Raw genomic sequence first — 16,011 nt, forward strand, 5'->3', positions numbered from 1 at the left:
GGGAAGATACCAGGCTTTGCAACTACCACAGTGTGCAAAAGTGTGTTTACAGCTTCCTAGACTGAGCCCCTGCCGATGCTGCAGCTGATCAGTAGAGGGTGCAGGGTGTCGGAACCCCACCGATCCAATATGGATTACCTATCATCAATCCTGGAAAACCACTTTAAATGGCTGCTCAGAAATTAATGGAAAAATCAAAAAATCTTTTTTTTTTTCTTTGTCTGTGCCTGGTGTTCACTTGAATCTGCGTGAGCTGCAATTCCAGACACCGCCCACTGACAGGAGAGGCAGCAGAGGACACTCTATACAGTCAGCAGATTTGTAGGCATAATAATGCTAAGAAGTCACTATTTGCAGTTAGACCTTTACTAAAACACTATTATATAGCGAATTTAGGATTTCGTTTTAATAGCGTTCACTGTGTGGTAAAAATGACACATTCCCTCTATTCTTTGGGTCGATCATAGCAATGCCAAATTTATACTGTTATGTTTTAATAATGCAGAAAACGTATTTTAGCTGCCGTGTACTGACACACAATGTTTTTAGGTTAGTAAATACAGATAAGGCCTCTGTTTATGATGTAGTTTGTATTTAGACCGCTTTGGGGAACATCTGACGGTTTGATCGCTTCTGATTGAATTTTTTTGAATAGGCAAAATGGAGATTCGGCCATCTTGATTTTTTTTTTACTACTGTGTTTGCTGTATGACTTAATTTTTTAAAAAAAATTCTTTTATTCTATTTTTTTTTTTTTAAGAGTTCTTGCATTTTTGGACATGAGGATGCGTATATTTGTTTTTGCTACAATAGACTGTTTTCCAGGCAGCCCAAGGTTGTGCATTCACTAGCGACTTTAGGCCCCGTTCACACGGGGCACGGGATGGCGTATTTTGGTCCTGATTTTGACGTGGAAAGCCCCCCTCCCAAATGAATGAGCCTAGTCCGGAGGGTGCTGCCGCGAGGCGGACGCCGGGGCTGAATCAGCTGCAGTATCTGCCTGAAGAAAGGGCAGCTAGCTTCTTTTTTCCGTAAGCCAGAACATACCATTCACGGAAAAAAGGAAGTTAGCGGTCTACATAGACGTCTATAGTGAGGGGGCGGATTCTGAGGTGGATTCAGCGCCAATGTCCACCCCCTCTTGCCCCGTGTGAACGAACCCTTAGGCAGATGTGATTATTACTGCCTACCATTTGGTGTGACTGACACTGACTCAGAGTCAGACAGTCTGAATTTTTTTTGTAGTCTTTGTTATTGTTCATAAGGCCAAGAAAGCTGTAACATTACTGTGGTCTAAGGCCCAGTTCACATTGCGACCCCCGAACGGACTACCAAACGCACTGACAAGGAGTGAGCTTATGAAAGCACACGGACCCCATAGACTATAATGGGGTCCGTGTGCTTTCCCCATGGAACATGTGGACAGAAAAGTACTTCACAATCTACTTTCCCGTCCGCATGACTCCTGCGGACACCACGCGGAAAGCACACGGACCCATTTATAGTCTATGGGGTCCATGTGCTTTCACTGCTGACCGCTTGCCAATGCGTTCCGTAGGCCGTTCAGGGGGGTCCCCATGCGGATTACCGAATGCAGATGTGAACCAGGCCTAAGGCTCACAATTCACATTAAACCACAGTTTGCCAATCTCTCTCTCCCAACCACCCCATACACACAACTAGGCCAAGCACGCATGAGTTCTGAGAACAGGTAGGAAAAGGATCGGACATATTGAAATCCAATTGTGTGATCCTTATCACCCTCCGACATCTGATGTCAAGAGGAAAGTTGGAAGGCCTCTATATACATTAGATCATTGGTCAGTGCCATGATAAAAGCGAGTTTGGCTGAAATTACTATGATGTGTATGCCCGGCTTTAGAGATCCTGGGTCTAATAATCCATTTCTACATCACAATTGAGCATTAAATACTAAACGTAAGAGGGCCAGCCCAAGAATACTTCTGGTACGTAACAATGTCTGGGTCAAACTGATACCTTCATGTTACTACAATATTAAAATACATTGGAAAATCTTTTACATAAGATATAGTTTAAAATTTCATTCATATTAAATAATCTGTATTGTACAATCGTAATAAAAGACGCAAAAAACTCCAGATAGGACAAAGGCCACATAAACCTCCTTCACATAGCCTCACATAGTTCATAGCCTCCTTCACATTACTCAAGTATGGCCGTCATCTTCATGTTTCACTAGTAAGGCACCAATCACACAAGATTCCTCGTTTCTCCTCTGTAGTCGTCATCATAGTCCTGGAAATGAAGCTGAGCATTAATAACTACGGAAACAGAAATATTACCTATTAAAGAGGAGCTGACAGTAGGAAGTATTACTGGGTGCTCAAACTAACAGCCCTTATTGCTCAGGAAGGGTGGGGGATAGAGAAAAAAAAAAAAAAAAAAAAAAAAAAAAGAACTGTACCGGAATCAGTGGAGCGATACCTATTAAAGGATGAAAAGAGACGGAGGTGGGGAAAGGTCCCCTTAGTACAAAAGCCTATTCCACAGAAGGAAGGTACACATACAGATTTTGTTATAGATTTTGTTATAGACGCGGGAAGCCACGTCATTCTCGGGTCAAAACCCGCCTGCCACGACACGTGTCGCAGCTTCCCCTTCCAGAGTCTGCTCAAATGAATGGGCCGACTCCGGAGCGGCAACATTCAACATGCTGCTAGCAGTCTCCATAGACCACCATTGTGAGTGGGCGAATTATGACGTGGATTATGCGCCATAATCCACCCCCTCTGTGCCCGTGTGAACGGGCCCCACAGCGTGTGCAGACAGCCTAGATATCCTATGCAGGGTGGTAACAAATGGAGAAAATATAAAGTACAAAACTTTCTATTGTAGTTCCATGAAGCCCCCCTTCCCCCTAGTATATTGCTCTACCAGACTTACATCCGCACAGCGCAGGCAAAGTCGCATCATGCAACCGGGAGGCTTTTCTGAAGAGGAATCACAATGAACCGGGGCTGTCGCATTTTCATCATACACACAACTATGGGAAAAACAAAAGAAAATGTATTTACATAGCAATTACATAGCAGATTATGGAGACTCCAAAACGCAACAGGTTATAGAGACGAGACAATATACAGCAGGTTATAGAGATTTCATACACAGAAGGTTATAGAGATGAGACTCAATACACAGCAGGTAAGGGTGGGTTCACACCTGCGCCCGGTCTCTGCTTTCAGGTTTCCATATACCATAGACTTCAGAAGACATAACTATTAACCCCTTTACTGCCCTAGATGAGCACATAACATTAACTACTTCACCACCTTAAACCAGTAGAATATTTCGTTATTAACCCTTCGCCACCCTATACCTGCACAAATATTACCATTAACCCCTCCTAGATCACCACAGATATTAGTTCTTCTCCTCTCAAGTATTTTAGACCATCAGACTATAGACTCACTCTTGGGATTCTTCAATAGAAGACTTTTTCAGCTTCTGGTCCCTGGCCCGGTCTCTCTGGATCGCCTTTTTCATCCTGATCAGCAGAATTACGGCCACCAAAGCCGATGGGATGAACACCAGAGAGGACAGCAAAATGACCGTGTTGAATTTAAAGCTGACGCCTAAAGAAAATAGATCGGAAGGATTGAGATCGTTCTCTAACAATAGTCATGTCACAGAATATATATTGCAAAAAAGCAGAGGGTTAACAGAATCTGGGAGATGGGGGAAAAAAAAAAAATTAACCCCTTGATGACACGGGTGCTAGCTATGTTATATGACTGACACCCACCTCCAAAAAGGCAACACCCTGCACAATCACTGCTACTGGCAACCATGAGCAGGCCACAGTGTTTGCCCAAGGCGCACGGCCCTTTCTAATAGCGGATAGGCATGGGTGTCGAGGTTCAGACCCTGACAGATCTCAAATTGACGGACTATACTACCCATAGGCCATCAATATTGTAAATCAAGAAAAGCCCTTGAAAGAAAAAAAAAATTTGAGACATCTCACATATAATGACCAGGACTTGGGACAGTCCCTGCACACCCTCTTGTTAGCAGCGTGCACCTCTCTTACTTTTTAAGGTTACTGTTAGTTTGGTCTGCGGCACATCCCCATGGACATCAGGTGGATTTCTAACCACACAAGAGAAGGTGCCATTATCTGTCAGTTTCAGATCCTCCAACACAATGGAAGCATCTCCACGGTTAACGTTTCCTTCCCACGTTATACGATCCTTGAACGGTCCTCCTAATGTGGGGTACGGTTTACCCTGGTAGTGCATAATCTAGGAAAGACAAAAAAAAACAAAACGGATTTTGTAAGAAACGTGCCATAACCAGTAATTGGATTAATTCAGTAACTACATAAAAGGCTAAATAATACACTTAAAGAGAATAATACAGTGAGTATCCATTCAGACTACCAAATGGAAAACTCTTCATTGGTGCTTTTGACCTGTTGGGGGGGGGGGGTCTCGATGCAGAGATCAGTACCAAAAGTTAAAATTAGGATGGGCTGTCCTAGAAAAGCAGAGAAAGTGGCGTACAGACTGATATACATTGTATCAGCCCATACACTGATCACTTTCCTTTCCAAAGAGAATTCAGTCAATAGTGTTACATAGTGTTATATAGTGTTCAATCGCTTCTACCTATGTGAATGATAGTAAGTGAAAGGTGGACACTCACTAACCCAATCCTGTTGGCCTATCCTATGGTAAAGGAAGGTATAGAATGAAGGCTTTGCATCTGAATAACACATTATATCTCCTGTGCTGTACGGCTGCGAGTAGCTACATGTCGAATGAACACGATATACAGCAGTTGCACGTCATATGCCACCTATTGTACAATATGCTAATTATCTTGCAATGATCAGAAAATTATAACCTGCTATGGATAATAAATGAATAATATATAATAATACCCATCCAATACTTGACCCCAAATCGAGGTCAACAGAAATAAATACGTAAAGCATTGTTCACACTGCGACACAGCTCTTCAATGAAGGTTTACGTCAAGAGACAGGAGTTGTAATATATAGGAATATGTCAGCAATGGCGTCTCATTGCATCAAATATTGTACTTTGCTATTCTAAAAGGTATCCCAATGCATCCTGGCCCGACATACACCGAAAGGGCAAAAGGTTGTGGGGTCAGAGTTGGAGAGGCTGGAGTCGGAATCTGAATAATGTTACTAAGTCTGGATTCAAAATAAAATGATGAATTCTTTGTAGTTATATTATACAATTATGAATATTGTATAATGAATAAGATACATATTTATTTATATAGGAATTCAATCACTAGATTGATTGTGAATTAGAGGATCATGGCTGTCGGCCATTTATGAAGGAGTCCGAGTTGGAGTCGGACTGTGGAAAAATAGAGGAGTCAGAGTTGGTGGCGTCCACCTGATAAAGGCGCACGGATTGGCATCATCCTGGAGATTAGGGGCCTAATAGGACAGTGCTGCTGTTCCCTGCTCGGTGGATGACCAGGGCACCGCTGATCTAGATAAAAAGCTGAAGCAGCCGCCAACCTAAACTAGCATTACAGCCTCTTTATTTTCAGTGCGGTCTCATATATTGATTATAAAGTGATGGTTTATTCTAGTAACATGCATTCACTGTACTAGACGAGAATACCCCTTTAACGGTGTATTTTTGCACGGCAGTAGAGTGTAAGTTTGGTGTGGGACACCTGCAGATCTAATATTTATGGAATTATCCTATAGACTTTAATGGGACACAGCTGCAATACCTACACCCACCGCTACAGTTTGTATGGAAAGTACGGTAAGCAGTGCGGCTCCCAGGATGTTACAATATTCGGAGCTGCGCCATCTTGGATCTAATATTAATGACCTAAGGATCAATACTAGAAGACAGAATAACCCCTTTAAAGGGATCCTATCATTGAAACAATATTTTTTCTCGATAACACGTAGGAATAGCTTTAAGAAAGGCTATTCTCCTACCTTTAGATGTCTTCTCCGCGTCGCCATTCGGTAGAAATCCGGGTTTTCGTCAATATACAAATAAGTTCTCTCACAGCACTGGGGGCTGTCCCCAGCGATCAAACAGCACTGGGGGCGTCCCCAATGCTGTGAGAGAACTCTATCTTCTTATGGAACGGCCTCGCCCTGCGTCTTCTTCCGTCCTTGGCTTCAAACTTCCAAACCTCGGGCAGAGACGACTGCACATGCCCGCCTGGTGTAAGCAGCCATTTTCTTATGGCCGCTTACCCAGTGAGCTGGAAGACGGAAGACGACGCGAAGAGAGGCCATTTCAGAAGAAGATAGAGGCGTTGCCGGAGAGTTCTCTGGCAGCATTGGGGACGCCCCCAGTGCTGTTTGAGAGCTAGCGACCACCCCTAGTGCTGCGAGTAAACTCCTTTGCATACCAAAGAAAACAGGGATTTCTACCGAACGACGGTGTGGAGAAGACATCTAAAGGTAGGAGAAGAATAGCCTTAAGAAAGGCTATACCTACAAGTTAGTCACAAAAATAAGAACAAAAACATTTTAATGATAGGATCCCTTTATGGGCAGCATGGTGGCTCAGTGGTTAGCACTGCAGCCTTGCAGCACTGGAGTCCTAGGTTGAAAACCTGCCAAGGACAACATCTGCAAGGAGTTTGTATGTTCTCCCCGTGTTTGCGTGGGTTTTCTCCAGGTACTCTGGTTTCCTCCCACACACCAAAGACATACTGATAGGGAATGTAGATTGTGAGCCCTATATGGGAGAGTGACTGTCAATGTCTGTAAAGCGCTGCGGAATATGATGGCGCTATATAAGTAAGCATAATAAATAAATGAATAAAGGGATATTAGGTGGTGCAGACGGTTCTCCCCTTGGCAGGATACAGCTTTGCTTATTCTAAACTGTTGTTACTCAGGATGTGTTGCCTATTGTACTGTGTTTTGCATGTCTAGTACTATGAGATATACCGGTTATTGCGTCACCAGCGGGTGTAGGTCATCAGGATGGACAGATTGCACAGTAGCTCTTAATAACCAGAATAGAGTTGTTTCGATTGAGTGGCACAACAGAAGTTATGAGTTGCTCAACCACGATGCAACTCACTTCCATCAGGGTCTGCCCAGGTACCCATGGCAGAAATGTGCGTGCTAAGTAAGGGCCACTGAGGAAGCGGACGGCTGTTTTGTTTTATCTGGACCAAGGCCCTGTTATCTTACCCCGCCCTATGTAATTGGGGATGCTTTAACTATTCAATGCTACAAAAACAACAGTCAATATTTGATGGTCAAAGTGGAAAAATAAGAATCTGAATCTGAACTGGTCTGGAGTCCAGGACAAACACTGCTAAAGCAGAGGAAATATTTGCATAGAACAAGTGTCATGTGTGTGTATGTACACAGCTTAGCATGTCTGATAGGAGAACAATGACTCTAGCACCTAGCATGGGTGCCATAAACAGGCTCTGAATGCTAAATCTGCTAGAGCGATTGTCTATACATTACAGAAAGGTCTATTTACACGTGCAGGCAACAATCTGGAATAGATCCCTAGGAGCAGCCATTCCGATCATTGTCTACTCCCTTACATGCAGATCGCTCATACAGTCTGCATCTATCACCAGCACGTTGTACAGTTTACACCAACAACTATCTATATTTGTTACATAGAATATTCGATCACTCAATAGTCGAGCATTTGCGTGATTGTCATGTGAACCTTTGCACATCTATATTGGGAAAGAGTGTTCCTGAGAATACTTGTTTCCACTAACTCACCACATGAGGCCACATCTCCTCCGGAGTGTCCATTGGAGACTCCATCACAGAAACCGCCAAAAATCGGCGTAGAGAAAATTCCTGCACGGTGGACACTGTACGGAGCCCAATGACTCCGCTAAAACAGTGGCTCCAACATGTGTGTTGCTTAAAAGGCGTACAAGTTTTGCCTTGAGAGCCAGTTATCAGATTTTTTTTTGATTTTTTTTTAAACGCATGCGTTCCTTTCAGCTGTGTTGTGAAAAAATGCATAAAAACCGCCTTGTGTCTGATTTATTGTGTGTCTGAAAACCAGTGTGCAAGCCAAGAAGGGTCAGGAGTGTTGGGTTTCTAAGTGTCCAATCCTTTCGTTCTTAAAGGAGTCAGCGGTATCCAGCAGGGGATTAGTCCCTACTCAGAACAAAATCACAGCTGGGCCGAGTGTGCACAAATATGAGGGGTGGTGAGGAATAGCTGTCAGCCAAATGTTACCTAAAATGTATGGTTCTGGGGATATCATCACTCATTAAGGAGAGATCACCTTCACAGGCATATGGAGACTTACAAAAGCCTTTTTCGCTCTACTGGGGAATTATGTGAAAATATGAAAATCTGTTTTCTAAGATGTAAATAGGAAAGTAGTGCGTCTGCTTGCTGCCCCCTAGGGGCAGTCCCCTTAAACATCATGCCTGACTTTTTCAATAAGCCTGATGATGCTATGATGCGGGGTTAAGCCAAATCAGTATCCGAGCTGTGGACATCGCTGTTTCCATCTGGTTGGATCTCCTCAGCACAGTGTAGGGAAAACTGATTTGGCAGAGAGGAGAGACTTCTAAAATGTATGGCCAGCTTTACTTAAAATGACAATAAGCTCACATATTTCAGATTGCATAGGATTAGAATAAAACGTTCTAACTTCTTCATCAGAGTTAAAGAGGACCTTTCATGGATTTGGGCACATGCGGTGTTATATACCGCTGGAAAGCCGACAGTGCGCTGAATTCAGTACACTGTCGGCTTTCCCAATTTGTGCCCGGGTGAAGAGCTATCGGTTCCGGTACTGTAGCTCTTCACCATCAGAAGGGCGTTTCTGACACACTGTCAGGAACGTCCTTCTGCACAGCAGTGCCTATAAAGCTGTACAGTGCTCGTTCATAGACGAGTAATATCAGGAGGGGAGGGGGCGTTCCTCCCCGCTCACACTGTACAGCGTTATAGGCGCTGCTGTGCAGAAGGACGTTCCTGACAGTGTGTCAGAAACGCCCTTCTGATGGTGAAGAGCTACAGTACCGGAACCGATAGCTCTTCACCCGGGCACAAATCGGGAAAGCCGACAGTGTACTGAATTCAGCGCACTGTCGGCTTTCCAGCGGTATATAACACCGCATGTGCCCAAATCCATGAAAGGTCCTCTTTAAGCACAGTCCATGGTCAGTGTCTGGTATTGAAGCCCAACCATTTTCTGTCATGCAGCCCATAGACAGAGGTGTTGTGTACGTTCTCTCCCCCCCCCCCCCCCCCCCCCGTACACAACCCTTTTCAAAATCTGTTTAAGGAACCACTAACCAGCTAGATATAGGTATAAAATGGTTAATCCTCTTTATACTCACAGTGACGGTGGGACCTCCTGTAAGGGAGCGATAACTCCAGTCCACTGTTACTAGATCAGATATACGGTCTCGCGAGGAGAAGCCGCACCATAACTTAGCCGACTCTCCGACAATACCATATACCTCCGAGTCCATTCGGATGTCTATACAGTCCACACTGATGAAACCTACAGGAAAACATATGCTGAAGGTCATTATATATATCCATGGCTGATGATGGCTGTCACATTCGATGCTGCAAAAATATCCACGACATATCATTCCCATGTGCACATACCCTTATAAAGGGGTATTCTAGTAATATGAGGTGATTCCATATCTACTGTGTACCCCCCCACCCCCCATGACAGCTGTAATCTGTGGGGAAATCCTGACAGTAAGTGAACAATATCCCTACAGCCCCGCCACAGGAGGGATAAAGTATTACACGGTGTCCATTCACATCAATGGCTTATCTATGTAATGCCGGACAGAACAGATCCTCCAGAGTGAGAGTCGCTCCATAAATCCACTCTACAATCTGGCCAAGAGATTAGGATCCTAAAAAGAGGCCATACCTTTATGAACACAGAATTCCCTACTATGACCTTTCTAAACTGGTCAACCCCTTTAAGCTAACCTGCTCTGTGTAAAATGGCCATAAATATCCCAGTAACAGAAGAAACAATGGTAACAGTTAAGCTTATGAATAGCAAAGGAGTGATGACAAACCAATTACTAGGTGTAAGGGCTCACACTCACTGCTGAGGCAGCCGTCGGCATCAGTACCCTGTAGAATTGTGGGATCACTGGCAGTCACATGGGGGTGGGGGTCGCAGGCACCGCTTAGTGGGCTAAACCTATGCACCCTAATGCAATGACTCCAGTGATTTTTTTGACACTTGACATTAATAGGGTTCTCCAGGAATTTTTAATGTATGGCCTATCCTTATCAGCTGTACAAGACGCTTATGTACTATACACAGCACGGCACGGAAACAGCCCTGTACCCTGTATAACCCATAGTGCACTGGTACTGCACCTCACCGCCTACTGATATCAATAAAAGTGGACGGCCAGTGACGGACACCATACAGGGATAGGCTATGAATTTTAAAAAAATTCCCGGGCAACCCCTTTAACCATTTGTTCTGCAGGTAAATGTCACTGATAGAGGGGGGCAGCTATCCGTGACCGCCATATTCCTCATGCAGAACAAGGCAACATTTTATTACCGTCCCTGAATACAGTGTTGAAAGCAGCCATGATGCTTCCTGCCTCAGTCCTAGTGGTCACATAATCTCTGGGTGCCTGTTGGGTTTTTAGCCCAGGAAAGCGGAGACGGATTTGCGGCTGAAGTCTGCCTCAATCAGGTTCACTTTCAACTGTGTGAACATACTCCAACAGGGGTGAACGTATCAGCCCAAGTTACACAAAAAAAATCAGTAATAATTAACAATACCCCACAGAGGACTTTTATCACCTTAAAGGGAGCACATTGTGTATTAAAAAAAAAACAAAAAAAAAACAAAAAAAACTTCTACTCTGCAGGGGTGAGCTCAGGGCCAGTGAAGTGGTTTTTAAAAGCACAGCATGCCCAGGATATGGGGGAGGGGGAATTGTAGTTTTTCTTACCCCTCGTTCACTTTTGTGTTTTGTAATCTGTTCGGGGAGTCCGCATAGAGACCCCCCCCGAACGGACTACCGAACGCATTTGCAAGCAGTGAAAGCACACGGATCCCCATAGACTATAATGGGGTCCGTGTAGTCTCCGCACGAGTCACTGGACTTTTCTGTCCGCATGTTCCCTGCGAAGATCTCGCAGTAAGCACACGGACCCCATTAGGCCTCATTCACACAGGACCACATATTTTGGTCCCGATTCTGATGCAGGAAGCCGCATCAGAATAGGACCAAAATGCGCCTGCCACGACTATTGTGGCTTCCCGCTCCTGAGTAGGCCCAAATGAATGGGCCTAGACTGGAGGGTGCTGCCTCGAGGCGGACGCCGGGGCTGAATCAGCGTCAAAATCCGTCCCCTCTAGCCCCGTGGGAACGAGCCTTATAGTCTATGGGGATCCGTGTGCTCCCTGCAAAGATCTCGTGGCAAGCACACAGACCCCATTATAGTCTATGGGGATCCATGTGCTTTCACTGCACACCGCTTGCAAATGCGCTCGGTATTCCAATTGGGGGGCTTCCCAATGCGGACTCCCCCGAAACGGAATACAAATGCAGATGTGAACAAGGGGTTAGACTTTTCTATAGTAGTTGAAAAACGACAGAAAACTCGCAACGTTTTTGGCTGCGTTTTACAGTACCAGCAAAGTGAATGAGATTCCGATTAATCCCATCCACCTATTGCTTTACGCTTTAGACAACCTGCGCTGCGGCGCCGCGGTCAAAGGTGCCATTTTGCCAGTGCCTGGTGCATACTACAGGGCCGACTTCACGTTTCCATGATGGCCAGGAGCCTTATAAAGGCTCCCAGCCGGTCTGCTTTCGCTTTCTTTTGGATTTTTTTTTAAGGGGTTAAAATATAAATAAAACCATATAAATTTGGTATCCCCGGAATCGTACCGAAACACAGGGGACATGTCATTTTGGCTGCACAGTGAACGCCGTAAAACCGAAACCCGTAAGAAAGTCGCAGAAATGCACTTTTTCTTCAAATTCACACCATTCCCAGTACATTATACAGAATAATTAATGGCGGCATCATGAAGAAAAATTTGTCCCGCAGAGATTAAGACCTCATATGGCTCTGGGAGCGGAGAAATAAAAAAGTTAAGGGGTTTAGAAGGGGGAAGAGTCAAAAACGAAAAAATGCCATCAGCAGGAAGGGGTTAAAAGCCAAACTCACTTGTGGACTTATAAAGGAAATAACATCCCAAATCTTTCCTTACACCCTTGTATTTCCTTATACCCTTGTTATACCCTTATAGGTCTAGTATCACACGGTAAGTGTGATACTAGACCTATACAAACAATACAATTTCTATTACAAGGAGTAAGCAACAATATCCAAAGAGTCAGGAAGCGCTGCGTGTTTATACGTCCGTGTATAGCGCCGTGTCCCCCGGTACTCACCCGCTAGCAGTAGTAGCAGTAGCCGGCTCCGTGCCCCCGTCCTCCCCCGCTCCTCCATGTCTCCTCTCCCCCTCTGTACGATCTGGTCGGACAGGTGAAACTAGTGACTAACCGGAAGTGATGAGACACCAGAGTGTCGGCCAATCCGACCAGTGTGCAGGTGAGTCACCGCACTGCCTGCCTGCTGTCACACATGTCCTGCCTCTCTGTCTTATGTCACAGGCATCGTCTGAGAGGAACGACCCAGACGTGCGACATTGGTAGGACCCTCAGCACAGGACACCTCTACCCCACAGCCCCCATACACTTATATATACTGTATTCTCTCATCAGCTGGGCGCATTTACCATAGTGAACGCGTTTCCAATCTTATTTCTATGAATTTGTGGACAGTTTTTATTACCGTCTATGATACAAAAAGCGCATGTGATATTAAGATATTTCTATAAACTCCTAATACCCTGGAATCAGAAACGACATGTAAAGTTGTGTACGATTTTTTGTACTGCGATATTTTGGGATCTAGCAATGGACGGCAAATCTGCACCATAAAATGACCCATAGAGCAGATGTCAGCCCGGTATATACTGTGGAAATCCTGCAACCACTACGCTATAAATTTTGCATTAAAACCTGCCCTATATGGTTCATTTTTTTCTGCTGCAGGTTTTTTGCAACATATCTATCCCCCCTATAGACATTACACTAGGACGCAAGGAATCTCATCTCCCAACTGGGTTCAATGTAGAAAAGCTGGCCAAAAATATCCAGCATGGGCAAATTACTTTGGGTAGACCAAAGTTTACCGTCAGCCGCCGTGAACAGTAGTTTCATGGCTGAGCGTTGGCCAAAATGGCTGAAGTCAGCAATGAAAGTAACGTGAGCGTCTGTTCGCAGCAGCTGACCAAAGTAACTCGGCAATGCTGGATATTCTCAGTCAGTAGTCGGCTGAAAATACTAGTGGCGTGACCTGCAAAAAGAGGATAAATCAGCCAACTTGTAAGGACTCTCTCCATTGTCCCCTTATAGGGCAGATTAGTAGCTACAGGGGTCATCTGGGGCATTTAGATTAGTTTACCTGATCCAGCAGACTCTTGATTATGGACCCCTGGGTTATGTGAGCAGAACCAGTATTCCAACAGGTAATAGAGAGCCAGCCCCAATAGTACAGGTAATTGTCTGTGAGATTAGTAAGTGGAGTGATGGGGGGAGGTAGCTTTGGTTTGGGTCACAAGACCCAGAGATTAGAGCCAGATTCATGGTCTCAGGGATTCCGGTCCAGATTCCCCAGTGTACTTAAAGGGGTTTTCCAGGCAATATAAAAAAAAAAAAAAAAAAATTATATATATATCCTATCCTACTAATATCCTACCCTTCCTACTAAGATATATACTTATACTAATATACTTATACTGATATTATAAATGTGAAAGCTTGTATGTTTGTTCCTCAATCACACAAAAACAGCTGAATGGATTTGAATGAAATTTGGCACATAGATACAGTGGGGCAAAAAAGTATTTAGTCAGTCACCAATAGTGCAAGTTCCACCACTTAAAAAGATGAGAGGCGTCTGTAATTTACATCATAGGTAGACCTCAACTATGAGACAAAATGAGAAAACAAATCCAGAAAATCACATTGTCTGATTTTGTAAGAATTTATTTGCAAATTATGGTGGAAAATAAGTATTTGGTCACGTACAAGCAATCAAGATTTCTGGCTCTCACAGACCTGTAACTTCTTTAAGAGTCTCCTCTTTCCTCCACTCATTACCTGTAGTAATGGCACCTGTTTAAACTTGTTATCACTATAAAAAGACACCTGTGCACACCCTCAAACAGTCAGACTCCAAACTCCACTATGGTGAAGACCAAAGAGCTGTCAAAGGACACCAGAAGCAAAATTGTAGCCCTGCACCAGGCTGGGAAGACTGAATCTGCAATAGGCAACCAGCTTGGATTGAAGAAATCAACTGTGGGAGCAATAATTAGAAAATGGAAGACATACAAGACCACTGATAATCTCCCTCGCTCTGGGGCTCCACGCAAAATCTCACCCCGTGGGGTCAAAATGATCACAAGAACGGTGAGCAAAAATCCCAGAACAACGCGGGGGGACCTAGTGAATGAACTGCAGAGAGTTGGGACCAATGTAACGAAGCCTACCATCAGTAACACACTACGCCACCAGGGACTCAGATCCTGCAGTGCCAGACGTGTCCCACTGCTTAAGCCAGTACATGTCCGGGCCCGTCTGAAGTTTGCTAGAGAGCATTTGGATGATCCAGAAGAGTATTGGGAGAATGTCCTATGGTCTGATGAAACCAAACTGGAACTGTTTGGTAGAAACATCACTTTACGTGTTTGGAGGAAAAAGAATACTGAGTTGTGTCCATCAAACACCATACCTACTGTAAAGCATGGGGGTGGAAACATTATGTTTTGGGACTGTTTCTCTGCAAAGGGGCCAGGACGACTGATCCGGGTACATGAAAGAATGAATGGGGCCATGTATCGTGAGATTTTGAGTGCAAACCTCCTTCCATCAGCAAGGGCATTGAAGATGAAACGTGGCTGGGTCTTTCAACATGACAATGATCCAAAGCACACTGCCAGGGCAACGAAGGAGTGGCTTTGTAAGAAGCATTTCAAGGTCCTGGAGTGGCCTAGCCAGTCTCCAGATCTCAACCCTATAGAAAACCTTTGGAGGGAGTTGAAAGTCCGTGTTGCCAAGCGACAGCCCCAAAACATCACTGCTCTAGAGGAGATCTGCATGGAGGAATGGGCCGACATACCAACAACAGTGTGTGCCAACCTTGTGAAGACTTACAGAAAGCGTTTGACCTCTGTCATTGCCAACAAAGGATATATAACAAAGTATTGAGATGAAATTTTGTTACTGACCAAATACTTATTTTCCACCATAATTTGCAAATAAATTCTTACAAAATCAGACAATGTGATTTTCTGGATTTGTTTTCTCATTTTGTCTCTCATAGTTGAGGTCTACCTATGATGTAAATTACAGACGCCTCTCATCTTTTTAAGTGGTGGAACTTGCACTATTGGTGACTGACTAAATACTTTTTTGCCCCACTGTAGATTGTAACCTCGATTAAAATCTAGGCTACTTTTTATTCCGGTAAATGACATTGCTTCATGACTGTTATGAATTTAGGTTCACATACTATATTAAATAGTATTCACCCAGTGCTGTTATCTCGTGTGTAAACACTCATCTAACCCACAGTGTTTATATACCTTTGCATATTATCTGATCTGCTCCAGTGCTCACAAAAGGACATGGCCAAACACCTTTAAGCCAAATTAGCAGTTTGCCAATTTTAAACATGCCTGCAAAAAGAAAATCAAATTTGTCGCAAACAACGAGAGCTATGAAGGAGCCAGAAGTCACACAGTTCTCCTCAAGCGCAGCTGAGGAGAATCATCGACTCCAACAACACACTCATTATATGGCGTCCCAGTGAGCTGCTAACATGCCGGAACAATCACAGGCACAGCACGAGTAATGATTTCAGCGGCAGGCCAGCTTGACAGGTGCTGAAACGCCGGAGCAGGCGGATGATCAACA

The 16,011-nt window shown here is 44.3% G+C and overlaps 1 protein-coding gene across 1 annotated transcript; it reads right to left on the minus strand.

The window, feature by feature from the left end:
• Positions 1-2,168: 2,168 nt before the first annotated feature.
• MPZL3 (myelin protein zero like 3) lies at positions 2,169-12,475 on the minus strand. The gene is made up of 6 exons (XM_075278471.1): positions 12,418-12,475; positions 9,349-9,515; positions 4,073-4,283; positions 3,452-3,614; positions 2,926-3,025; positions 2,169-2,277 (listed from the first exon to the last, which is right to left on the minus strand). Exons 1-6 carry the CDS (start codon positions 12,473-12,475, stop codon positions 2,233-2,235), a joined length of 744 nt encoding a protein of 247 aa, XP_075134572.1. The 3' UTR covers positions 2,169-2,232.
• Positions 12,476-16,011: the final 3,536 nt, after the last annotated feature.

This window comes from Leptodactylus fuscus, chromosome 6 (assembly GCF_031893055.1).
Source record: "Leptodactylus fuscus isolate aLepFus1 chromosome 6, aLepFus1.hap2, whole genome shotgun sequence".
Taxonomy (NCBI): domain Eukaryota; kingdom Metazoa; phylum Chordata; class Amphibia; order Anura; family Leptodactylidae; genus Leptodactylus; species Leptodactylus fuscus.